The 27,384-nt window shown below is 37.6% G+C and overlaps 1 protein-coding gene across 2 annotated transcripts in view; it reads right to left on the reverse strand.

Moving 5' to 3' along the window:
• Positions 1 to 27,384, reverse strand: part of KIF21A (kinesin family member 21A) — an 86,122-nt gene that overhangs the window by 17,726 nt on the left and 41,012 nt on the right. Inside the window, exons 8-27 of one of the 2 annotated variants that reach the window (XM_041474639.1) lie at positions 25,339 to 25,534; positions 24,360 to 24,549; positions 23,711 to 23,774; positions 22,739 to 22,942; positions 19,475 to 19,513; positions 17,197 to 17,281; positions 16,908 to 17,025; positions 16,376 to 16,564; positions 15,275 to 15,474; positions 14,770 to 14,877; positions 14,196 to 14,264; positions 13,875 to 14,086; positions 13,029 to 13,182; positions 12,496 to 12,696; positions 12,067 to 12,168; positions 10,159 to 10,324; positions 9,651 to 9,671; positions 5,744 to 5,804; positions 5,476 to 5,530; positions 3,862 to 4,079 (exon numbers count right to left, since the gene is read on the reverse strand). In XM_041474639.1, the coding sequence (XP_041330573.1) occupies positions 3,862 to 4,079; positions 5,476 to 5,530; positions 5,744 to 5,804; positions 9,651 to 9,671; positions 10,159 to 10,324; positions 12,067 to 12,168; positions 12,496 to 12,696; positions 13,029 to 13,182; positions 13,875 to 14,086; positions 14,196 to 14,264; positions 14,770 to 14,877; positions 15,275 to 15,474; positions 16,376 to 16,564; positions 16,908 to 17,025; positions 17,197 to 17,281; positions 19,475 to 19,513; positions 22,739 to 22,942; positions 23,711 to 23,774; positions 24,360 to 24,549; positions 25,339 to 25,534 (2,652 nt within the window). The remainder of the gene's footprint in view (positions 1 to 3,861; positions 4,080 to 5,475; positions 5,531 to 5,743; positions 5,805 to 9,650; positions 9,672 to 10,158; positions 10,325 to 12,066; positions 12,169 to 12,495; positions 12,697 to 13,028; positions 13,183 to 13,874; positions 14,087 to 14,195; positions 14,265 to 14,769; positions 14,878 to 15,274; positions 15,475 to 16,375; positions 16,565 to 16,907; positions 17,026 to 17,196; positions 17,282 to 19,474; positions 19,514 to 22,738; positions 22,943 to 23,710; positions 23,775 to 24,359; positions 24,550 to 25,338; positions 25,535 to 27,384) is intronic. The other variant, XM_041474638.1, reaches the window with a different exon arrangement.

Raw genomic sequence — 27,384 nt, forward strand, 5'->3', positions numbered from 1 at the left:
ATCATTTACAGACATGAAGAACACATGATTCTTATACACAAAAGAAACTTTGCAGTAACACATTCATGTTAATTAGGAAGTGAGAAGAGGTACTTCCCATTGACAAGCTGACTATTATTACATGGTTTCTCTTTGTCCCCCACTTCCTTTCTCCCTTGCTTTCCGTCCCTCATTTGTCTCTCCAGTTCTTGCTCTGAAAAAGTTCCAATTCACAGTCACTGTGGTCTTTCTCCCAACCTTTTATTCCCCATTAAAATTAGCAAGAATATCAAGAGGACAGTATTAAAGCTGACACCCAAATGTTCTCATTTCACCACAGTCAGACAAAAGAAAAAATGAAGGAATCTGAATGGTCTCCATTCCTCTGAACTTCCATTTCTCACTAGATGAGCAATCACAAAAGCAAAATTTGTTTTGTTTTTTCCTATTTCTTTGTATTTAGAAGGATTTTTTCCCATGAATATGAAACACTCATTAAAAGCAAGAAAGCAGATTCTGGAAGTGTTTTTGCTCCACACAACTCCATTTATCAGATAAAGCCCATTTGGCAGGCCACCTGCCTGACATGGTTTCAACCATCACTCTCAGAGCTCTACAGGTTCTGAATATGCATAGCTCCAACTTCTCGACATGTTTCCCTTAAGAGGAAGTCTGTGCTACATAAAATCCACCTGGAGACTGGAATGCAGAATAACATGATTTAACATGGACAGCACAACCACAAACAGCTACTTGACTCAAGCAGATGAGACAGTCTCATGTGACCACAAACCCTAACTGGAATGTGAGGGACCTGTAGGACCTAGTGCCAAGAACTGCATGTCAACCCTAGAGTTCCCCAGGGTCTTCAAGAGACAGGAAAAGCAGGACAAGCAATAACCTGCCTGGTTTTGCACAGAAGCCTAGAAGTTAAGTAATAAAAACAGGGGAGAAAGTGGGTCCAATTCCCTCAAGGCCAGAGCACCCATTTCTGTGTAGGGCTACCATACCTCTAGGCACACTGTGCAAAGGACACCAAAAAAGGTGGAACAGGACACACTCCCTTCCCTCTCTCTACGCTGGACCAGTATGCATTTAGGAATGCAAAAATCCTGAGGTTACAAGGCAAATTCTATGAATCGGGCTGACAGGTCTTCCAGCAAGGATGACAAACAGGCTAGAGTGTCTACTGCCAGGGTTGCTTATACATCTACTGAGCAGCTGCTTGATTAAATAAAGCAAACCAGAAACTGGAGCCCAAGCTCCTCTGCCTCACCCTGGCATCCTGCATACTCAGACATGGGGGCAACTTTCACTTGCTCACTCTCTACCTGCCTGTGAGTCTTCCACCAGTGGAACATCTCTCAGAAGAGGGTGTAAACAGCATCATCATTTTTCTGAATTCTTTTTGAAAGCTTGGGAAAGCAGATATTATAAAAATACAGCTGTCTTGCTGGAATGAACTTCCTAAGCACAGGTGTAAAAACCAGGTGCATGATGGCAATGACCTAACAGAAAAAGAACAGGACACATGCCTACTTCCAGGTTTCCAGAGCCCTTTTACATTTGCCAGGACATCAGACACCTGAATAGAGCTGACAGAAGTCCTACAGAAGACAATTATGCTCTGAAAAAGCTGCTGTAGATGAGTTGAGTATATCAAAGGACAAGGGCACTAACCAACTTTGTAAACAGAATTCCAGTTAAATTAACTGTTGGCCATATGTATTTAGGTGCCTCCCTAAGTAACAGAATCACACAATGGTCTGGATTCCAAGGGACTTACAGATCACATAGCTCCAACCCCCTTCTCTTAGGCAGGAACACATTCCACAAGACCAAGCTGCTCTAAGCTCCATCCAACCTGGCCTTGAACACTTCCAGGAATGGAGCATCCACAGCTCCTCTAGGTAACCTGCTCCAGTGTTTGACTCTCACAGTAAAGAATTTCTTCCAATATCTCATGTGCACCTATAATCTTTCTGTTTGAAGCCATTACCCATTATCCTATCAACACACGCCCTTGTAACAAGCCCCTCTCCAAGGACCATGGAATCACCACAAACCTTAGAAAACTGAGGGAGTTCCAGAGTGGAGCAGTTTGTACATATGCAGACACCTAAATTTGCACCTAAACATATAATTAATTTCTGTCTCTTTGAGAATCCATATTTTGAATTACTGTTACAGCTTCTACATTCCTGAATGTCACTTAAGTAAGTGGCACAAGGGAGAAAACATTTATTGCAGGTAAGGTCAAAATCTCTTCCTGAATAATATCTTTTATTACAAGAGATACGCTGGCACCACAGGCCCGTAAGGGAAGGCCAGATGGCTCATAAAGAAAAGCTTTCTTCAACTATGACCAGATAAACCAGCAAGAGTTCTGGTTTTGAAAAAACATATACACTTGCAGTAAGAAAGTCACTGCAGATTGACTGTGGGAATTTTTGATCAATTATCTACTAAAACATGATCAATAACAATTCAATATGTGAGGCCTACTGCTGACTGAATTGACTTTTTGACAGTACGTAACTCTCAAATTCTTGCAGAACACTGTTTTGGGAAAATCCTGGTTTGCCTTTTTGACAGCTCACTTTCACAAATGGATACATTCTAGAAGATGGAGTGAGGCAAAAGTTGGTATTACCTGAGTCTTGGATGTCAGGTCATAACACTTGATGTTTTAGATCTTGAAGCTTCAAAAGTCTCTACTCATCTCACACTAACTGCTGAAACAAGTGGGTTTTCTCCACCTATGCTCACCCTCAAGAGCATCTTTCCAAGCAGATTCTATTTGCACTGAAGCCATCAGCATGGGTTAATAATTGCTGTCAGCAGTGTTTTACTGTACACGATTGCCACCTCAAGCACATGCCAGAAATACATAGTAAAAAAATACAAATTGCAAATGTACATTAGATAGAGACTGCTGTAAAAATATTATGCAAATAGGACAGATGAATATTAAAAGATGCATAACTCCAGAACCTGTAATGTGAAGATAGCTATGGGACACTGATTTCCACATCACTGAATGTGGGAAGTGCATTGAATTTACACATGAGCTTGTGCAACACAGGAGCTAGTACCTAAAAAGCCAAGAAAAGGGTCTTTAGCAGTGAATGGCCAATAACCAGCAGTGACATTGGTAGATATAAAATGAACAGCAAGAGCAAGTGAAAATAAAAGAGTGTGCATGAGAGACATCTGCTGGCCCCAAAGTAAAAAGACAAAATTATTTTTAGTTCTGCTTAGAATCAAGAGAACAGTTAGTAAAACTGTTCTGCAGGTAAGTGCGACCTGCAAACAGAAAGGACTTTTGAGAATTCATAATATCTAACATTTTCCTTTCAACTTTTTACTTGAATATACTCTATTGTTGCACAGACTTCATTTTATGCATGGTCCATACATGACAACTCACAGAAAGATTTTCTCCTAATAATTAGGATCATATACAAATAGCATGATAAAGTTTTTGGGTTGTGTTGTGTTTTTTGGTTGGTTTTTTTAAAATCTCTCTGCTCTTCTAATCAGATTCTCGCTACAACCCTAGAATATGCATTTCCCATAGCACTAATACAGCAAACTATTCAAGGTATTAGAAGGGTTTTCCCCTCTACATAGAACATGGTTACAATAACAAAGCAGCTTAACAGAACTTATATCTTCAGTAAGAACCACAGTACTTACAAGACTGCATTTATACTTTCTAGAGTGGCAATGGTAGAAAGGAAGGAGCTTTTGTCAGTATTATTTAGTAAGCTTCCAAGTATATCAACCTCATTTGTGAAGTTAAAATAATAGATTACAAGAAATTGGCAACATGCATTTTTTAAAAGCAAAGGATAATTAGTACAGCATGGCCAAACTTACATGCTGCCTATCTTAGAAGGTAAGCCAGATGGTGGGGGTATAAACTCTCTGTCCCTAGCAGAAGTATCATGTGTGTCAGCAGCCACGCCACCCTCCCGGGTTTCTGCGGCGGAGGCGGCAGAGCCGGCCAAGGCAGAGTCCGCGGCGCTGCTGCCCGAGCCCAGGTCGCCGCTGGCTGCGTACAGCAGCTCCATCTGCGTGGTGGTCCTGCGGCGGGCCTGGAGACAGACAAAAACCAAACTGCCACTTCAACATGCAAAGGTGTGTGTCAAGAGTCAGCTTATCATTACACTACACTCAGCTTATCATTAGCTGGCAATTAGCATCTCCCTCAAACACTTGGCAGTTGCCTTTGGAAACTACAACAAGAAGCTCATCTCTGCTTTAGGGCAATGATTTCAGAGGTAATTCAAATTCAACGGCATGAAACACTGATTTGACAACTCGTTTCCAAGGATATCCTTTCAACCAGCTGCCTGCCAATACTATATGAGCACAATTTTACTCACCTACAGTTTATCCAAATGAAATGTTACAAAGCAGAGAGGAAGAAAGCAAAGTGTCAATTTAAATAGCTACAATTATACTGGTGTGACTTCTAGCATCAATGCTTCTTCTCATATACAAGCTCTGCTTCTTCCTTAGTTTAAGTCACCTCAAAAGTCCACATGAATTAAAATTCATTCAGCATTTCAACAATTTGAAAACAACAGAAAAACTCACTAAGAAGCTAAGCTTTGTGTGACACAGTAATTTGCAAAAAATGGTTCATACATGTTAGGTGTGATTTTACAGTGAAATTCAGGTCTATTCCTCAGGGAAAGACAGACCAAAGATCCAGTCTGAAAAGAGCCATTACAAAAATGATATGTTTATTTCACTGCCTTTTCAGACCAAACTCAGTTAAAGAGCCCAAAAAGCTGCACACCAAGGAATGCTACCAAATAATTCAATAACCAACACAGATGGTTTCCTCCTAAGCCAACTGCAGTTGGAAAAGTGGAGTATAAGCTTCTATTTACTTTGCAAACTTGGTTTGTTCTCCTGTGAGCACAGAAGCAAAACTGCCATCAGTGCACATTTCCAGTTCACACTACCATTAATATTAAAATGTAGTCAGCCTAGATATAGTCCTCCATTTTCAACTGTAATTAAGATCCTGGGGGTCAAACTTTTGTTTCATAAACTTCAAGATTTCTGTGACAAATGGCAAACCATAAGCATGTTCGCAGTTCCCACTGGCAATAGCATTGAACTGTAGCCTAACTAATACTAATCTGCAAAACTACACCAGTTTGGAGTGCAAATAACTGGAAGAACACATCTCTTTCTGGAATTCTAATAACTCAAACCCAAAATACTGAAGAAGTTGTTTTTATAATTGCTTTTTAGAGAGGAGTGTCACACAAAGTCATATTGCACACAAATCATATGTAAAGTACATCAGTTCACCTTCTGCACGTCTCCATTCATTGCAGTCTCTTGGGCAAAGCAAGAGCTTTTTTTTTAATGATACCATTAGATATCATTAAATTATGAATTATTATAGAATCATAGAATCACTTAAAAGACATTAAGAGAAATTATCATCGTCATCATCACTGTAAATCCTACCTTGCTTTTGGGCTTGACTTCACCACAAAGCTTCAAGAGATCTGAAGATAATGAACTAAAAGAAAAATTGCATCACAGTTAGAAAGTCATAATTGTTGCAGGTTTGCAGATGTGTATTTTTATTTTTTTCTTCTTTCTACTGAAATCGTGGGCAAAGTATAATGAAACAATGTTAGAGATACATTCTAAAGGATACATGATTCTGCATTACAAAAGGAGGAAATTACAGTAATTTTTCTAGAACCAGTAGTCACAAAGATTTCCTCACCTTCCTTCTGTTCCAGGACTATGCAATGGGGCATCCTCATCAGTACTATCGTCCAAATTTTCTAGAAAATTTCCAGAAGAATAACATTAGTCTGTCCCTCTACAACAGGATGTGAAGGCTTTAAGTACTATAGAAAGCTACATGTTGAATGTAGATGAACACAGTACAAAAGATGGGGGTTTTCAAAATATCTTGACTATTTTCTATCCACCCCCCACTGATTTTTACTGCCACCTAAAATAATTATTTTCATACAATCTAAATACATCATACATCTAGGCATACTGTGGCAATTGTGGTCCTCTGTCTACTGTACCAGAGGAAGAGATGATAGAAAACCAGAAATTCTAGAAGGAAATCTGTAAGAAAGCAGATAAAGCAAAGAAAATTATCTGCAAGACATGGAAGATATGGGATGTAAATCAATGGACAGTAAGAATGTCTTTCTTCTCTTTTTTTTCATCTTCTTGCTGCAAGACGGAATCAGCCTGGCTATAATGAAAAAGAAAATTGTATTTTTAGCTAGCTAGTGAGCTGAGGCTCAGCCTCCTCTGATACAGAATGCCACCAAGCATTTGAGCTGACACGAAGCAAGCACTTGATTAGTATATAAGGATTCATTTCAAAAGAGGATGATGCTACCACTCAATACTTCAGAACAGCTTCCTAAAAAGAGATTAATTTCTAAAGGAAGCTGCTCAGTAGAAATGTTCCTGAAGCAAAAATGGGTGCACAAACCTGTCCACAGAAGACAAAACCAGCATGCATGCCACATACTAACACTGTCAAACATCCAAGTAACACGTCTGCATGCAAATGGTGCAAAACATTAAGCTGAGACGACGAGTCAAGGGCACATGTACAATCAGTTCCAAATGCTGGGAAAGCAAATCCCCTGAATTGCGTGTTATTCTAATAATACATTTTAGGCATAGATCAAGGACATGGGTAACACATTTTGCAAGCGATGTCCCTTATTTTTGAACATACTCATGAAATATTAAGGATTAAATAACCTTGTAATGACATTCCATTACACCTCCTCTTTACTAGAAAAGACACTGAGTTTCTTTTCTCAATTTCTGCAAAAAGCAGATACCATTTGCAATGCATAGAACAAATATATTTGTAACCCATATTAAAACAGGTTTCTCCGTGTGTATGTTTTAAGTGCGAGTTCATGCTTTTGGAGAAAGGGAACAAAGATATGCAGCTTTCAGCTGAATTTTAAGAAGGAATAGAAAAAAGAGAAGGAAAACACTGCCTTTTGTGTCTGCTGCATCTAAACTCATTCCCTGAAAAAGTTAAAACCATCAGCATAGAACCAACACCAATAATGTACTTCAGAATTACCAAACTGCTGAATTAATCTTAACAATGTAATCTTAATTATCAGAAATACAACAATATTCTAAAGAAAGGAGGGCCACAGGAATAGCACTCTGAATTTTCAGGTTTCTTTTTGTTCCATCATGGATTTGAAGCCAGATTAAAACCTTTCAATACTTATTATTGTCACTAGTGTTGTTATTATTGCTATTATTATTATATGCCTTCTGCAAAAGTGGGAACTTAGAGTACGGCTCCTTTCAGTAAGACAAAAGCAGCATCCCTAAAATAAATGCATTTTAAAAAAATATATGATTCCTATTAGAATTATGTTACTTCATCCCCTGCTCATAAAGAACTTGTGATCTCTTTCTACAAGTAACTAAGTAGAAAGTGTGGAATGACCACAAAAGGTGGGATTTTATTTGTAGGCTCACTCTCATGTGACCTGATGAGTTTCTTCAGTTTGCCTGCAATTCAACACAGGAAGACTGCTCAAAGCCCCCAGAGAAACCAGTGCACAGAATCAACAAAAAGGTAGAAAGAGCAAGATTTTGCGAGAGTGAGAAGAGATGAAAGGAGAAATGAAGTTAGTAAAGACAGTAATGTTTGCAGGGATAGCTGCTAGCAAACCACTGCTTGCAGAACAGGTGGAGAATTTTCTGATTATTCATCTTCATTCTCATGCAGTGGCAACTGGATGATACCAGAACAATGCCATGCACCAGCACAGTTCACCCAGAGGAAATGACATTTGACCAGCCCTCTCAAAATCTGCACATAGACTGTTGTGACTCACATCCATGAATGCCCATACATCACAGGTGGGAAGTAAAAGCAGCTTCCACAACTCCTCAAAGAGGAGTCACTTCAGCAACATTCAAAACTCAGTTTCATGGTCATTTTAACTCTTCACAAGAGCAGATGGGATAGTGAATGGCAGCTGGTTCATCCACCAAGGTGGATGTGCCCTGAAAGTCCATTCAAATCAAAACCTGAGCCTGTGATGTACTTTTCTGCAGACTGAAACCTCTTGTCTACAATGCAAGTGCACAACTACACTGGCGAATGTACAAGCTTTTCTGAGCCAAGTGCATTCAAATAGCTAAGAACTTTGAAGATGGTGGACCTGAAAGTAGGCATCAAGAGGGTGAATCTCAAATACCATGGAAATGCAATCCCTTTGCTTGGATATGGCTCTCTGTACTCTACCACGGAGATGTCAGGCATCCTGGTGAGACTGATCTCAGGATCTGCTGCCACCCACAATTCTACCTGCAGGAACTGTGTCAGGCCCTGCCTCAACAACATCCCTGTGAACCAGCCAGCAATCCCAGCACCAAAGTCTCACTACAGTGGTGTCTGAACTCCCTGCTGCTAAAAGGTTTGGTCACTAGTGATCCACAAAACACAGACTACCAACAGCCTTGGACCTAGCTTGTGCAGCACATTCAGCTGCATTTTCTTCCTACAAAGTCTTAGCAGAGTCCTGAGTGGCTTAGATACTCTGAAAGCCTCAGGTCATGCTTGCAAAGTGTTAAAAAGCTCCTTTAATGAGATAAAACTCTATGAAAAATTTGATTACAGAACTACTGTTTCAATACATTTAGCAAGTGGCTTTTCATTGCTTCAGATGTTGTTAATAAGTAAAAGCCTGCCCAGAGCTAAAGAAAATACAATGTTGTCAGGAGAAACAATGCTCCAACAGGAGTGAACATGCACACACATTAAAGGCCTGTTCTAGAGACACTATGATGCTACAAACCACTGAAGTTCCTGAATAAATAACTGGCTGCATGTAGCAAGATCCCCTGACACAGGTCTTCAGGTGCCACTTGACAGAAAGCTGGCCAAGTTCTCACCATCTCTACATTATGATCTAGACACTTCCATGTAGTTTTGTGCTTTGAAATGCTGTGCAAACAGGACAGCAAAATGTGACTGAAAATAGCACAAGACAACACAAAAGGAATTATCACTGGTAACAGGATTATTTTTCTCAAGTTCCAAATATAGCCAATTCTTTGGAGGGAGGAAAATAAGTTTAATTCATTTGGGACTAACTCTAAAGCAACAGCAAAAGAGACTTATCTCAAAATCAGTGAAGTCAGTAACTTGAACCCAATTTAAAAAGTGGGATATAATCCTGCATTCTCTATAATATATACATTACAAAATGAGCTATTTGCAAAAGGTTAAAAATGACCTGCAAGTTAAGAATTGCCTTTTTTTCCAAACCTAAAAAGATGAACATAATTTGTCACAACAGTAGTGTATCACAAAATAGTTTCATGTCATCTGAACATCTTTCGGGCTCGCAAGCACCAAGTTATAAATTTGAAATACAGCTCTGCTTACTGTCTTCACTTTTAACTACCACAAGGGCTATTACCACAAGAGCTAGGGGTGGTTTCAGAAAGGAAGAAATGCTCTTGAAGCTCATGATAATGAGTACATTTACAGAATAGTTCATGCAAATTTCACACACTCACAAATTCTAAGATGCATCAGTTAGTGAACATGAATGAATTAGTAACTCATGCAGCTGTACAGTACACAGAAAGCTAAACATACTTACCCAGTGGTATGCTATCTAGGTCTGTGTAAATACAGCAACAAGGAAAAAAAAGCAACATTCCAATCAAAACATATCCATTTATAAAAAGAAATAAAAAAAAGTACCCAAATGTATTCTAAATTTTTCTTAGTATCATCTCATGAGAAGTAGAATAGATGCTGTAACAACGTAAAATGCCAATCCAAAATCCCTAGCATATGATGACTGAACGGGATTGAATTTTTGAACTTCCCATTCAGAAGTTAAAACAAATCCAGACTGTAAAAATAACAAGCAGATTATTTGAATTTTAAAAAATCTCAATAATTAAAAAAACTTTGTTTCCTGCATTTCACTGCTTAGAGGGTCTACTTAAAAATGCCATACACGCATGTCAATTGTGAAGTATAAGATGTTACAATACAGCATCTATTCAGAAAAGAAATAGTCTAGAATGCCCAGTACAACATGCATAAAAGGCAAACATGACATGCAGTTGACTATTCAGAAAACAAGATGAAAAAACTACCTTGCAAAGCATGACCCAGAAAAGCATCAAGTTCAGGATTTAATTCAGCTTTTTCTTTTAGCATATGAAACAGCAGTTGGTTTTGAGTAGCACTAGTAATTTCTGTCTGCTTAAGGCGTCCCTCAAGAACCTTGATCTGAGCTTCTTTCTGAGCTGCTTGGAGACCCTAAGAGAAAGAAAGATGAAAAATGTTTTATCACAACCCTTGTTTTACAAAATGAAAATTGTCAAAAATTTTTAAAAACTACAAACACAAACAATGTGTACATTGCAGCTGCCTTCTCACATCCTGAAGATCAGGTGTCAACAAAGGGACTTTTTCTTTCCTTCACCTTTTGAAGGGACTCACTAAGCATTCCTTTAACTTGCATTCCTCAGACTGCCTTGCAAATATGCATCTAGTGGCTAAGTGGGACATGACTCCCAAGTGCAATTCAGAGTCTTGGCATTTTTTTAAGAGTAGCAAGCATCTGAAAGATCAACACCTCCACTTTTCCCAAATAACTACTTTTTAAAAAATTATTACCAAAAAATTATGGTACTCTATGACAAGGAGCAAGGGGGAGGTGGAAGTGGGACAGGGTGGGACACAGAACTGTAATCTTTCCTACCCAATCACTCAGTGACTTTCAACTTCTAATGAAAGATCTTATGGCCTAACTTATGACAGAATTCATTCTAAGAGAACTTCCCTAGATCCATGGAGTGGAGGGAATTTTTTAGTTGTAGAAAATACAGCCAAAGAAATTTATGGAACGGTTTCCAAATAGATCTCCAAATTCCAAAAGAAACAGTAGGGAAAAATGAAGGTACAACACATCTTCTCAAAGTCTTGTAGGGCAACAGCAGACTTTGAGTGCTAGTGCTTGAGTAACAAGTGCAGCCCTATGAATTTACACATTACATTTTGAATGAACTAAAGCTACATATCAATAGACACATTCTGCAGGTGAAAACAAGCAATAGAATAGACAGTAGGCATGACCAATTTTGAAAAAAAAAATCCCTTCAGCTTTTCTATGTGATAATTACTAAAAAAAAGATGATAGAATCCTTCACATAATGGAGCTTTTTATCATAATAAAGAGAAATTGTTAACAGAGTGAGTCAGACTCACTTTTCTCATATTAACTCTGTTGCAAAATCCATTCAAACACATCCAAGGGTTGAAAAAATATTAGAAAATTGAAATTTCCAGAAGCCAGTGTGATTGTGGGAATTTTCTTTACCCTTTTTTTCTCTCACAAACTTTTTGGACTACCTGCATAGTGACAAATCAAGAATGCAAAAGAAACCCCAGAGAACTGGTCAGGGGGCTGACCCAAAGACAGTTTCAGTATCATCGAAATCTTCCATTTGACTCAATGAGACAGAAAGAAAAGCAGCAACAAGAGCACATGATACATGTGTGCACAGGGTTATAAGCTGCCAAATACTTATTTTGAAAATATAAGAGCAAACATATTTCCCCAACACCTTCAGAAGAATCTCTGTGGCTCTACTCAGACTGAAGTACGTCATGCACCAACGTGTAACTTAAATTTTGTGAGGTTCATATTTGTACAAAGATGACTGAGCCAGTCTTTCAAAAAAAAGATCTTGAGCTCTCTTTAGGAGTTTGTTGAAAATCACAGAGATTTATTTGATTACAAAAAGCTAGTGCTCTTGTAAGAACAACATGAGCTAATACAGTGAAAAAGGCTCTACTGGAGGTTGGGAAACATGCATTAAGTTGAAGAGGACAACAGATCTCAAGGGCCTTCACACTGAGAATCAGCATGACTCAGTAATGTCGACCAGCTTTGCTCTGTTTAACACACATTAGTTATGTCTTGATGTCAGGACAACATAGCTGCTCCTGGCACATGCCACAGTCCTGGCACACACATACTTCACTTAACACTTTACCTTATTGATACCCATCATAAGGAAGTGATCAAGCAAATATCGAGCTTCTGTCAAAGTGCAAGCATTAATCACTGCTGTTACATCCAAGGTCTCTCCTTCTTCCTATATGTACAAGAATAAGCCCATCAGATTGTGAAAAAGTCCCAAGAATTATATTAATTTATTGCCAGCATAACAGAAAGTATCAGCTTTGACATTTAAATGCTTTGCAATCTTAACCTGCAAATTACACTACTGACGCTAAAACTCAGGTATCAATTGTATAAGTCTTCATCTCAAACTTCACATAAAAGTTTTCACCAATTTTCACTTCGTGGCTCAATAATTACACAGACAAAAACTGATTTCTAAATGAGAACATTTTCAGTGCTAATACAGTTGTGTTCTCTTGTCCCCATTTTACCATTTTTGCAATAATATTTGACCTACCTTTGCTTCTTCCATTTGCATAATGTTTGCTTGGCAGTCAGAAATGCTGTCATTGATGTAGTCTATATTTGCAGTTACTGATTCCATCTCCTCATTTATGTTTTGGACACTTCTATCTGCTTCACTGCCACCCCCACCCTTGATGAGCTTCTCCCTTTTCTTTGAAAGCTTATCTCTTCTTTTGGTGAGTTCTTCACGTTGCTATTTTCCACAAAGACATAATATTACAGAAAAAGGAATTAGTAAGCCCTTAGAATACTGAAGCACCTTTTTGTTTTCCTTCGTTTGTTACAGTTTAATTAACATGTCATGATTCCCATGGGAAGAAGTTACACAGGTGACTACAGTAATCTATTTGCACATGATGCCATTAATGTGCTTCTTAGTTCTTACTAAGCACAGCAATCCTATTGCTCAAATGTTTACTGGAGCCAAAAGTGTCTTCACTGACAACAGTAGTGAAGCCAATGCTGCCATAACAGCAATTAATTTACATTATTTAATACAGCCAAAGTGCACAGCAGATCACCCACCGTAAGCAACCTGTTCATATCTGCCTCCATGTTGGAAATAGTCATCCTCTGCATAATAATATCAGTTACTCTGCGTTCCAGCAACTGCCACTTCATCCTGGCTGCCTTCGAGGAGTAAACTCTGCTCGTCACTGCTTTCCGCTGGTACTTCCTTCTGTGACACGTTCAAGACAAACACACAGCTAAGTCTGAAGTAGTCCAGTGACAAATTCGAATGTGGAAAGGATCAGGCTGGAATATTTTTCACAAACAACTTAAGAATGTCATGCAGAAGTTGTTGTAGGTTTTCACAGCACCAGACAGCTGCCTCTACCCAGCCCCGAACTCTACTGCACTCTAACATGCTGCACTTGAAAAACAGGTTCTAAACACTGCAGCATCTTTCATGACACACTGTTGAGCTCAAATGCCACGTAGGTGTTGTTCTCTATTTACCAAGGAGATCTGCTTCAAATCACAGTGGAAAAGCACAAATAGACCTGATACACTGAGCTGCATTTTCCAACAAGTTTCTCCATGAACTTAACACTGCTGGCATTGGACCACCAAGGTAATTTCTCTTGAAGGGCAGATTTAAAAACCCTCAAGATTTCAAAATCCAGTTTATGTGACCTGCCCCTTAATGCCACTTTATATTATGATATTATTGTCTTAAACTCAGAAATCTGAAATTGCATTTGATAATGGTAAAATGCCCATTTTATGAGCATTACATGATAACAGTTTGACAGCTAACAGCTCTTGCAATGAGGAGGATGACACAGGTGTTCTAGCAGATGTACCTGCTAGAAAGTGCACACAAATTTCAGTTCTTGTAAGAGAGTTCTAAAAAGCTTTAACCCTTACCCTGTTCCATTTGTTGCAGTTACAGATAATGCTTGAACCCTTGCAACAGGAATTCTCATCTTCTGCTGTGCCGCTGTTCTGGAGCCATCATGCTCGCCTGACAAACTAGAACTTGCTTCCTGCATGGAATGCTCAGGCAGACTCAGCTTTCGACTCACTTTGCCTGCCACTTTATCAGACAGAGGCCTTACTTGCCGACGAAGGGCTGTGACCTGAAACACAGTGCAAAGACATGATTAGCTCTCCCAAAACTGAGTTCTAAGTTACAGCAATACAACATTGTTCTGTTTTCAAAGATGCATTGCTGTTTTACCACAGTACCTCTTCAGTTTTGCGACGCAAGATAACTTCTTGGTTTCTTTTCTGAGCTTCCAGAAGCTTGAGCTGATGCTGTGAAAAAATAGAAGCAGCACATGATATTTTTTCCATTCTCTCTCACAAGGACTGCACTGTATAAACAAAAAAAGAGACCTCTACACATTAATACATATCTGCAAAATTGCTGTGACATGAAGACTTAAGTCATGATTGTTTCTTGATCTTCCTAGTGCAGAACAAAAATAAGTGTTTCACGGTATCAATTCTATCAAAACCAATAATGCCATGCAAGCAAGGTGGTAGCAACAACTTTGTGAAGTTTCACTAATCACTAATTCACTGATAATGTTGATATACATACTCAGTAAGCACAACAGTTCATAGAAGACTTATCACCTGAAGCTGGGAACTGCGTTTGCATGGAAGTCAAACCAAATTTTGTGCATTTTTATGGTGAAAATATACAGGTACATGCCTGCCTCTTTGAATGCATATACACAGTGCGTGCCTGCAAGCAGAGGCACATCATAATAGCATGTGCTTATTCCAAATGAAAGTTCTTTATCTGTGAAATCACCTCTCGTTTGCGTTGCTCCTTTTTAAGCTGTGCAATCTCTCTATTTCTTCTAGATTCAGTCATTCTAGCTTTCTCCTGCTCTTCTTTCATTTGCTTCATCAAGCGAACCTGTAAAGAGGTCATCACTTAGAAAAGCTGTTCACACTGAAGTGCTGCTCCCTGCCCTCAACCATGTAGAGTTTTCTCTTCAAATTGCCATTTTCCACTATATTACATGCTTTTAGCCATTTACATCTTCTATCTAATGTCGTCTTCACTCAGTGCTGAATAACAGCTAATAAACTGTGCAAGCTTATGCATGTTTGATTCCTTAATTTCTGTTCATTAAACCTAAAAGCTGCCCCTCTCCCCCAGGAACAGCCCGATGCTCACATCTCTTCTGTTTTCAGACTTTCAGGCAGATAACAGCAAGAACAGACTTATCAGATAGATGGATGCACAGGAGATTTCAACCCCATTTTCAGTAAACATTCATTGTGCAACACTTCAATTTACTGAAATATACCTTGGTTTTCTTCATCTCTGTCACCTCCTGCTGCAGTTTCTTCAGCTGCTTTTCATATTGAGACTGATTTTTAAGCAAACGTGCATGCTCCTTTTGCGCTGTTTGAAGTCTCTGCAGTTCTTTATTCATGGCTTGGAGTTTCTTTTCATATTCTGACTTGATTTTTTTTGCCTTTTCTTCTGAATATGTCTCTACAGAACCTAGAGTAAAAGGGAATTCTTAATCTGCTTTTGTTCAGGGTACTTCTACTTTGCCAGCCACAGCAGATAATTTCCTGTGCTCTAGCACTGCTATAGTGTTGCTCTGCAATACCTTTAAAACAACCTAATTTCTCTCTAGTTCCTGCTACCTGCACTGCTTTGAACTTGTATGCATTCTGGGATAAAAGATCAACTATTCACACTTTGTAACAAATCTGAGCACCTGAAAGCACAAATACACACATTCACACTATGTACACAGGAGCATAATACCACTCCTAAAAGCCATCAAGCCTAGCATCCCTCTTCTGACACTGATCAACCGGGAAGGTCTAAGGAATAACAGGGGAACAGCAAAAGCTTAGACAGCATATAACCATAAAGGATATATATGTTTAAAAAATAAAACCAAACAAAATACTTTCCACAGCACTCCCAAAGTGCAGTTATTTATGGCTTGGGATTCCTGAGTCATAGGTGGTTTGTCATCTCAATGCTAATACATATTCAAAAATGTTTGGCCCATAAACACCTCTGAAATGTGTGTTTCACTGATGCTTGTTCCTATTCTCATGCAAATAAAAAGAAAGTGGGGAGGGGAAAGAACACAAAAAAACTTTTTTATCAGGAACTATCTCCAGGATTATGAGAGCTCTTAGAAAACTGAAAATGCTTATTCACCCAAATCAAATACCTGTCAGTAGCAACACATTTCAAAAATTTCTTCTCTCAATTCTGATAGAAACTAGAATGAATAAAGAATGATTCACTGGCATTATGGGTACAAAACATACTTCTGTTTTCTGCAATTTCTCATCAAATTTGAAAAAGAAAATGACAGAAGTAGAAGATGGTTCAACTTGAACAGCTTATACAAGATCAGTGATTTTGTACTTCTTACCCAAGTTTTGAAGAACCTGATCTCTTTCAAGCTGGGTGTCTCGGATTTTATGTTGTAGCATCATTAGCTTCTCTTCATACTGTTTTTTCAGTGTTTGCAACCTTCGCTGGCTGTTTTCTAGCTCATCTATCAGTTTCTGCTTAATGGCTATTTCACAGGTGATATTTGCCAAGTCAGCTTGATAATTTTCTAAAATAGAAAAATCTCTGTTAAAGTAAAGCAAGGACCACTTGAACACGGATAATCCTTGCAATCTTAGGGTCACTGTAAATACATATTGCACACGGGAGGATTCCACACAAATCACAGTGAACCTGGCCTCCGGTCAATTTCAAAACCCATACAGGGACACTCAATCAGCTGTCTCATATTACATGTTTTAGCACCATAACAAAAAAAAAAAATTCCCATAACATGCTCTTCACAGAGAATTACACACAGATGGTTTACAACACACTTTACTGCCTACCAAGACCTGAGATTTTTACAGACATTATTTGCAAAACTCTACAGAATATTGCACTGACATCACCTTTTTCATCAGAATCAGAATCTGATTCATCTGAGCTTTCAACAACTTCCATATCATCTTCATCCTCATCATCTTCCTCTTCTTCATCATCATGATCACTGACTTCCTGAATTTCCTCCTACAAAACATAGACATTAAAGCACTCCACACTTTTCCAGGCTTAAGTAATTTTTGACTATCATTATGAAGCAGCAGTATTCACCTAGCACATTCCTAATTTTCTTTCTATAACATTGTAAATCTTTAAACAGACTATGAACAAATAAACCAAACACTTATAAATACTTACTCCCTCCAATTCATTATTCTCTCTCTCTGAAGTGCCTTTTTCATCTCTTTTCTCCTGCTCGTTGTCTGTGTTATCCTCCTTGACACTAGTAGAAGAGGCAGACACAAATTATTCACAAACTGAAATGGCAATTGTTTCCCATCCCCCAAACCAGTAAGACGTAATTCCAAATAAAGATGAAAAACAAAGAGTAGTTAGAAAAATGTACCGGTGTTGGGCATGGGTAAAACACAACTTCCAAACTTCTGCAGATAATGAAATAATGCCTAATTACTCTTAATCTTGGTTTGCAAGGTAATAGTAATGATTAGCACATTGTTCCAGCATACTGCACAACTGGGACAATCAGAATACACATCTCCATATACTACAGCAGCACTCATTTTGCATGGAAGTTGCAGTGTACCCAGAGTAGCTTTTACAAAACAATAAAATAACATTGTGTGCAAGTACAACATACATTTCAGGTATTCCTACACTTTCAAGCTACAACAGAGCCTACTGTACTTAGAATAGTCTTAAAATTTATGTATAAACCTTAAACAATATCCTAATTCATCATAATTTATACTTTTTCAATTCGTTATCTACTTTGACATAAAGGGAATGCTCAAAACAGTCACGGATACAACAATAAAGAGGGTTTACAGAAGGGTTTTTTTGATTTTGTTCTAAATGTTTGGTGTATTACTCCTTAGGGCAAGTTTTAACATTTTTAACTGCACATTTAAGACATCACATGCAAATATAAAACAAAAAATCAATGGCACTTTGCACATTGTCACAGACCAGGTTATCAGTCCCTCTAGTGCTACATGTACAAAACCCAAAGCTCCAATGGATGGGAAGCTGTGACAGAATAGAGCTAGACACCATAGAGGTACTAATGAAAAAATGTGGTTAGGACTGCATTATGTGGAATCCACCCCAACTAACATCAGCTGCATAAAAGTTTGGCAAATTGTGCTGTCACTGACCAGGCACAGAAACTAGAAATGCACATCTTTCTCCACTGATACCAAGAGGAGCTCAGATTCACGATCAAACTCTTGGGCAAATCCAATACTCAGTGCAGGGACAAGAAATAGACAATAGATTTGAGACACTATGATTTGGTTAGTGACATCTTTAAAACAGAACTCAAATCTAAAAAGTGCCTGTTGAGTAACACAATGCTGTGTACACATGATCTTCTGTTTTATTACTTTTTAATCTATTTAATGCTAACTGATTCTCTTCTGCCCCACTCATGACCAGTCATGAGCTGACCATGCACAAGGCAGAAAGCTTTTGTTTGGACCATCTGAATCCATGCAGCAGCTGGGTATGCTGGAATTTAAAAATCTAACCAGATTTGTATACAAAAAAATGCCTAACAGGGAACACTGTGTCGTACAATCTCATTTCCACAGATTCTCCTGTCCCTCAAACCAGAACATGTTCTATGTTGGTTATTAAGCCTAAAAGATAATGGATCTTAGCTGCAGTCCTCATGCAAATTGGGGCAAACCTCCAGTTTCCCTTCCACTCAGTACAGAACTAACCACTAGAGAGAATTTGTGTTCTGCCTAAGAAAGGGGAGAGACAGGAAGAAGGAGAGCCAGCAGCTCTCCCAGGTAGAACTGTACTGCTTCATGTGTGTGTTACTGGTCTGTGGATTCACATCATGTGCATCGATTCACTGGGTAGGGTTTTTGGATAAAAATAGCAGAAAAATAAAAACTCCTTTGGTTTCACTTTTAATCATAACATAGCTCTCTTTTTAGAGCCCTCAGTTTAACTGCTCTCTGTGAATGACCATTCATCTACTGATTTGGCTGAAACAGAATGGGAGGAACGACCAAGGCTTTTGTCACATTTTCAGAAACCAAAGCAGCAGACTTGAGTGAGGTGCGATGGTCCAAGACACTCTTGATCTCACATGCCAAAATTATTACTGTCATATACTGCCTGCTAGACATTTCATACTATATGTGCTACTGCACCTTCCTCCTGCCTTTCATTTCACTTAGACCATGCAAGAAAGAAAACAATTAATTCAACAGGAATTCCACCTCCCCATAAAAGCTTGCTCAACCCTGTGTAACGCCAGAGTCAACCTCAATTCCACAACAGAGGTTTCTTCCAGTTAAAACACTAGCTGAAAGCGAAAACCCAGGAAAGAAATCTGAAAATTAACTACTCCTCAAGTACCTATGAATCTGCCCAACTTCTTTTCATGTATGACAACCAATTAATTGAAATGACAGGTAATTAAAAACCTGGGAAATATTCCAACCTTCTTTCTTCTTGACTGCTTTCCTCAAGTTTCTGTAGCCTTCAAAAGCACGAGGTACAGTATTGGAAGGCCAAGCCAATGAAGGACAAACCAGACAGTGAAAAGCAAAAGTGATAAGAAGGTAAAAAAATGATATATATGAGCTTGCGGAGTTTAAAACGAAATTTTAAAAGATACCATCAAGAGACAACAAGTAGTAAAAAGGCAATATATCCTGGACAGTTGCAAAGTAAACAGAAAACAAAAAAAGCATGGGTAGGTTAACTAATTTGCCACTGATAACAAGTAAATTCAAGTTACATTAAAGAATAAATTTTAGACAATATTTTTAACTTTGCAAATTATTTCTAATAACGGATTAAGAAAATATCTCAATTCTAGAAAAATATTTCTCCTATTTCTCTACTTAAAAGTGGCTGGTAAAATACTGAAAATTGCAAATACTCCCACTGACCCAAAGTTATATATTCTCAGGAACATTTCAGGGAAAAAAAACCAATGCACTAGTCTCATATATGCTGATAATGTATTGTAATATAAAGTAAGAATAAGAAAACTTTTTAATTATTAATCAATTAATAGTCTAAATAATATATTCTGAATATAATTAATACAAAAAAATGTTCAAACTGCATTCATGTTTTTGTTTGGGTTTTTTGTATGTTTTTAAATAAAAAGTAGAAAACTGCAGCTTATTTTTCTGAGATTCAGAAAGTACATGTCAATAATTTCTTGTTATTTTTTAATAAATTAACAAAAAACATGCACCAAAAGCAATGAGATGGACAAAATGTTAGTATTTCTGCCTGCACTTTTTCCTCTTGAATAAACATGGATTTATCAGTAAAAAAAGTCTGCATGACACCTGAAAGCATAGAGATGGCTTAAAATTCATCAACTACTGAAATTCCTCATTTCCCATTATGACAAATTTCAAGCAAGTTTTTGCTGCCTTTTCACCTTATACTGCCTACCACCTTCCTTTGGTATCAGCTAGGAGCTAGCAAGCTGAACCCCATGTAATTTTTACCACTAATTTAGTTTAATTAAGGTTAGGGGAGTCAAAAGAAAACAGTCAGAAATGGTTACCAGGTATGTAAGATTAACTAACAACTGAAAGGAACGTGGAAGATTTGCTCAGGGGCTTCTAGTGGTAAGTCACATTAAGTCACACTGTGGGATATTCCAATCAGTAGGCAAAATATTACTGCTGTGTAAACTGTTTCAAATAAACTTCATGACAGGTGCTTATTAAGGCTACAGATATTTAACACTACATACCTGCTGCTCTTTCAGAACCTTGCTCTTAGACCTTCAGGCTACCTCACAAAAATTTAAATAAGCTGTATGTATTTAAAATTATGCACCTCTTGTCATACTGACCCATACACAGGAAACAAAAGACCAAGAAAGGCAGCAGATGGGGCAGAACCAGTAGCTAGGCTTACCAATGCCATTAAAATAGAAAAATGCTAGTCAGATAGCTTTAAAAGAAAGGCAACACTGAAAAGAAATAGTAGAGTAAATGTAACTAAATGCCTGTAGAAGACATAATTATAACAAAGAATCCCCATCAAACTGCACGGCAAAGTGTCTGTGCATTACATTAATGTACACACTGACAATTCCTGAAATTTCAATAGAATAAAAATTCACAGTGATATAACCTCAACACAGACTTTTCACTAATTGGATAGAAGCACTCTGCACATAGCAAGAATGACAATGTACAATCCCTCAAATTCTAGCATTTCTTAGCATCTAAGGAATTTTCCTCCCAACACGTGCACCTCAGAAATGTCTTTATTACAAAGCAGTCCGCAGATAGGCCAGTAGATAGATTCAAACCTTAGCAGCACTTTGAAGAGTACGACCCCATTTTATAGAACACAAGGCCCACTTTAAGATAGAGCCATCAAGAGGCCTCTTCCAACTTTAGTTTTTCCATAGCCCTCTAATTCTACAAATCTAGATCAAAACTGATCTCAAAAATCATTTATGGTAAGTAGACCCTACTTTCAGATCAGACTACTTGGCCGTCCCATCACAATATTATTTTCTTGGTGTGAAAAAGTATGACTGGCTTTCAAAAAAATAAAACAAAAAAAAAACCAAACCACAAAAACACAACCTAACAACTGAGACTTTATCCAAGTATGTAGCTAAATGCATGCTTTAAATGTGTTAAAAAATACAGAATCAAATTTCTTTGTTCCTGCATTTACAGTTAAAGGACATAATGAAGTGCTTGGCTGAAGAGAGGACAGAACATTCTGCTGATTTTATTTAGTACTTCCATCTTCCCCTCAAGTTCCTACAAAAATGAGACAAAATCTATCAAAATCCCCATAAAAGTCTAAGAGCTTCCTAAAAAACGAAACGCAAAGAATCTAGTTGTACTTAAAACGACTGATCTCTAGAAGCACCAGACATCTGTGTGGTGAATGGATTTATAGATATGGGACCTAAAATTAAAAATATGACTGATCCTCATCTACTTTATACTTTGACTATTTCAAGCTTAAACTGTTATAGTTTTACTCTGAACTTGCAGAAGTCTGAAGGACCATTATTAAAAAGAGTAACAGATTAGAAGCATGAAAAATTTCTCCTAAAACAGAGAGATTTCTAATGGACGCAAAGTCTGAGTACACAAAGTTACACTTGCTGTGCTAACTGCTATCTAAACAGGCATTTATGTCAATTTCTATGAGGATTTTAGTAGATGAGAAGTTGGACAGCAAAAAAATCAGCAAAGCATGATGTTGCAGAGAATTAGGAAGCCTCAAATTAAAAAACATTCATAGAAGCAAAAGATAAAGCAAAAGAAGCCATTTCAACAGCTACCAAAGAATCCCCAGCTATTCAGAATATCTTTTCTTCAGAAAGCTGTTTCAGTTTTGACAGAGAGTTAAAAAAAAAAATTCATAATTTTTTCAAACTTCTGTTAAATTTCGGGTGCATTTTAGAAGAAAATTTTAAAAACATAAAAATTTAGAGAGAGCTCCTGTGCTTTTATCACTGTGCATAATTACACTGAAAAGTTCATTACAAAGGAGACACTCAGTCTACAAATACTGCACACTTCACTGGAAGAAAAGATGCAAAAGAAAACCTGTAACTGCAACATGTAAAAGGGTTTGAAGGAACAGCTGTTTAGGGTCCAAACCCACATAAAAAGCTCTTTTAAGTCTTAGTAATTTAAAAAAATAGGCCTTTTTACTAAGAAAGAGAAAACAAATAGCATTATAATTAATACACCACCTCTTTTTCTTTTTCCTTTCTTTTTTTTTCAGCTTTTCTAGATCTTTCTTGGCTATATCTAGAATTTCCATTGTCTCCTTCTCTGAGGAAAGCATAGAAGCAGAAAATGCTGATGGTCCACCAAAGTACGTGGCTCTCGATGAGGCTCTTGACAAGCTGCGTCGAAGATTTTCATTCACTGCTTCACTTTCTAATAATTTTGCTCTTAATAAAAAACAAAACAAGGAAGAATTGTAGACCATTAAATGAGCTGTACACTCTTGCCTGTGTAACTTCAATGCACTACATTCTGTCTAAAAAGAAACTACAAACCAAGTTGAATTCTAAAAAAATACAATGTAGTGAATTCCTTTAAAATACCATTTTATACAATGGTTATATATACTGTACATATATTATATAACCTTGACAGAACACATGAAAATATGTCTGTATGAACATACACACAGATATATATATAAATATATATACACACAGATACAAACCTGAACATGCTTTATGAATATAGATAGTATATGAAAGCTACACAAAAGCTCTAATGTAAACTGAGGACAGGCCAGATAATTTTTATCATGGTATATGTCCAAGACATACATAAATAAAAATATCTAAAATATTTAAGATTTTCTGAATTTTAAAAGTAATTATTTTTAAGAACATATTTTTTAAACAACCAATTTCTCAGTGCTATCATTTTTATATGAGGTTATAAAGTTATAAAAGAACTGTTCTAAGTTTCACTGTCCTTGGTGCAACAATATTAAGTTATCACCACAATTTAGGCAACATCTTACTCTCATTTCTATTGTCAGTTTGATCTCTAATATTTTTCATTTTTGTGTCCAGATGGTCTTAGAAGCTGAAGGACCACTCTCCTAAAGTAATCCCCACACAGGAAAACAGCTGAAGTGTTGCTAACACTTCTATTAATTTTTTAAACAAAAATTCTCCAAATACATATAATGCAAATACCTGAGATCTTCAATTTCCTTGATATAGTTGTGAATCATGTTGCTTATTTCTTCATTTCCTTCCCCTTTGAAGGACAGAGAAAAGGGGAATGAGGGAAGAGACAGATTAAGAAAGGGTGGTAACAGTATAAATATCTGAATATAGCTACTAGGCACAAGGCAAAGGGAAACAGTCACATGGGCTACACACGTAAATCTTATTTGTAAAATAGCTTTCCTTCTTAAACTGAGTTACGTTTTTTGTTCCTCTCATGTGATCATCATATGTAACTTCTTTTCCATATTAGCACATTTTAACAATGCTTAAATCAAAATTATTCATCTGAAGTTTAATTTGGAGTCAAATTTACTGATTGTTAAACCACCACAGGAGCTAAGCATCAAATAGTTCCTACACAAAAATATTAATTCATGTTTCCTGTTCACATTTCTAAACAGATGGTCAAATCAGGGTACCAAACTATTTGTATTATTAAAAAAGTCTCCAGAGACAGAAGAAATAATCATATGGGGGCCTATCCCTGCCAAAGGAGGTCCTACATTGCTAATAAAAAGGCATAATTTCATTTCAAGGGATCAACGAAGCAAGAACATATAATTAAGTTAAGTTTATGAACTTCTGAAGCAGTTTATGCACATTCACAGCATACCTGTCCTGGCTAGCACTTGGTTGGCCTGATCACTCATCAGCTGCGTTATTCTGGCTCTAAGAGCATCAATAGTCTCTTGCATTGCTTTAATTCTAACACGCAGATTGTTGTTTTCTGTTTGCAGCATTGCATTCTCATGGAACATGTCATTGATGCTTTCAACACCTTCTTCATCTATAATCCTTTTACCCTTCAAGAAAGTAAAAAGATTTTGTTACCAGTCAAGGCTGACCTACACTTATAAAAAAATTCTAAAGTTAGTAAATGCAGTTCACAGATGACTTAGAATTCCAAGCAGACACTCATAGCACAGGATAATCTCTCAAATAGTTTAAAACAATGATAAAGGGATAGTTTTCAAAAGATTGATGTCTGGGCCAATGCCTTAGCATCTGGGTTTCATGTAATTCCACTTCAGTCTGAAATACAAGTTATTGAGAAGGTTAAAAAATGAGAAGATAACTCTTTATCAAATCAGAATACTAGCTCAAGAAGAGAAAATGGTGATCCTGTTCAGTAACGACCTTTATTGCTCAAAACACTGAATAAAATGCAGGAAGAAACAGGCATAAGTATTTGTCTTATATACTTGAGATTGGATTTTTAAAACAAACTGTTTTAGCCATCCAGGAAGTTTTCAAAAGCAACACACAGTAAATGTCCACATTCACTTATGCACCAGTCTAAGTTGTGGTTTGGTCATTTTTGATTTGGAAGTGACTTTCTTGTTGCCTTTCAAAAAGCAAACAGCATGCATCATCAGTAAATATCACTGACATTTGCTGACATCTCTTTTTTTGGGGATACAATCTATGCTTTCTAAAAACATCCGATAATCACTGGAATTAAGTGTTGTTTACGTCAGGGATGCTTTTCCAAGGTTTTTAGGGTATGAAGAGGAAATAGTCAACAGGAAAAAAAAAAACCAAAAATGTGCAAGCATTTTAAGGCAGAAGAAGTCCTAAGAGGACAAACTTACAGTTTTGTATTCCATGAGTTCCATCTGTAGCCGTGCAATCTCACTGCGCAAAGCATTTATTTGTTGACTGGCCCTGTCCTGATTAACCATCACCTTGTTCTTGATGTTCCGTGCCCGGTTGGCGTACTTTAATGTGTTCAAAGTTTCCATGAAGTCTCGATCCGAAGGGCTCACACATGCTATCATGAGCGTTTGACTGGAAGTCAGAAACACAGGTCAGCATTACACACCAAGGAGAAAAAGAGCAGAGAGAAGCTAACAGGTCCTACAAGGTGAGACAAGAGTAGCAACTTTACAGTATTTGTGAAAACACTTCTGCACCTAGCTCACTCCAAACTGTGAGCCACAAAGGTCAGCAGGTCTTGTATCTCCTTAGCATAGAACAGGAGATACTAAATCATTACTTGTTCCATACATGAAATTGTAAAAGCCATCAATGGGTGTTTCCAGAAACGTTTCTCAAACATTTGCCTAATCATACATAAACTGAGATTAAGGAATTTATAGCCAACCTAAATTCCTGGACATCGATTTGGATCATGCAGCTGTCAGGACTGCCTACTGTAATACCCGAGTTGCTTACCTACTTCATCTGCAAGATGCCCAAATGCTCATCTTACCTGTCCATACATGTCTAATGTGCCTGTTCTCTACCTCAAGTTCTGAACTGGCCGAGTTCTCCACTGCAAGTTATCTGCTGTTGTCCAACAGAAGCCCAAAACTAGGGCTTACCCTTAGCACTCTGTGTCTATACCTGAATTTGTACCACGATTCATAACACCACTGCTTAGGGCAACTTTCTGCAACAAAAAGCAGCAGGACCTGAGCTCTGGGCCCAAGACACCTATGAACAACCATTCTCCTTTCAGTTTCCTACAACATTCCCTAGCCATCCCTTCATGGGATATTATTGCAGGATGAGAACACAGTCCATGCTCCAAATGAAAGATCAAGCAGATAGACCAGTAGGAACCAGTAGGACAAATGAAGGCATCATTCAACAGTTCTTCCCTCAGTTCCTGGAGCACACTCATTTCATGTCAGGTAAGAACAGCCTAGAAGCTCAGAACCAGACTTCCAGCTGCAGAAGGTGCATACATTGCCAAAATTCTCAACAGAAAGGGCAAAACATCTGCATTTGATGGCCTGAGTACACTCCTCCAGGTTTTAAAGGAATTTGCTTCTCTGTTGTATGTCACAACTTGGATAGTTAAATTAGGAAGAGTGAATTGTCTCTGGGGCAAAGGAGCATTACCTACTTCAGGCAGGCTGGATTCTGATCTTCACTTTCTATAATTTCAGACTGAAACAAATGAATCCCTGCAACACACTGTGAGGCAAACAAATTCACCATACACACTGGGAAACTCAGCTAGAAAGAATAAATACCCTGGGGCTACAAAAAAAATAACTTTCACCAACTCTTCCTCAGTTCTCACCTGTATCTTTGTGTCACTTCTCCAAACTCTTTCAGTCCTCAAGATACGGCCATGCAAGATTAGGAACAAATTTTTTAATTCTGACATTGAGAATGCACTTACTTTTCTAAATCTCAGAGGACTGGTTCTGCCATGTGTCCATCTTGAAAACTGAACAAATTGAATTCCAGTTTCCTATCTGAATTGTAAAACGGACTAGGGTTTTTTGACACTGTTCTACTTCCTTTATGTCACCATTTCTTTAAATTGCTCCCCCTGCTCCTGAAGTTAGGAAGGTTTTAGTTTTTCATATTATACACTATAACATTCCTTTTAAAACACCAATGCTCCATATTTTTATTTGAATAATTCAAGAAACATTAAGTGCTGCTTCAGAACTGTTACAGCATTATACTTAAAATAAGAATGATTGTGAGAATAGTGAAGTGATACAATGTTTTCATCACTGTTAACTCAGGATTTACTACAACCTAATCCAAATCATTACTTGTAAATTTCTGTAAGTATTTGTTACGAGAGAAACAATTATGTGGTTATACTTAGAGTGGAATTTGGAAGACTACAGAAAAGGCATAAAGAAATCTAAATCTGATTGTCCAGAAGAAAA

Source organism: Pyrgilauda ruficollis, unplaced genomic scaffold (genome assembly GCF_017590135.1).
Source record: "Pyrgilauda ruficollis isolate IOZ18807 unplaced genomic scaffold, ASM1759013v1 scaffold33, whole genome shotgun sequence".
Taxonomy (NCBI): Eukaryota; Metazoa; Chordata; class Aves; order Passeriformes; family Passeridae; genus Pyrgilauda; species Pyrgilauda ruficollis.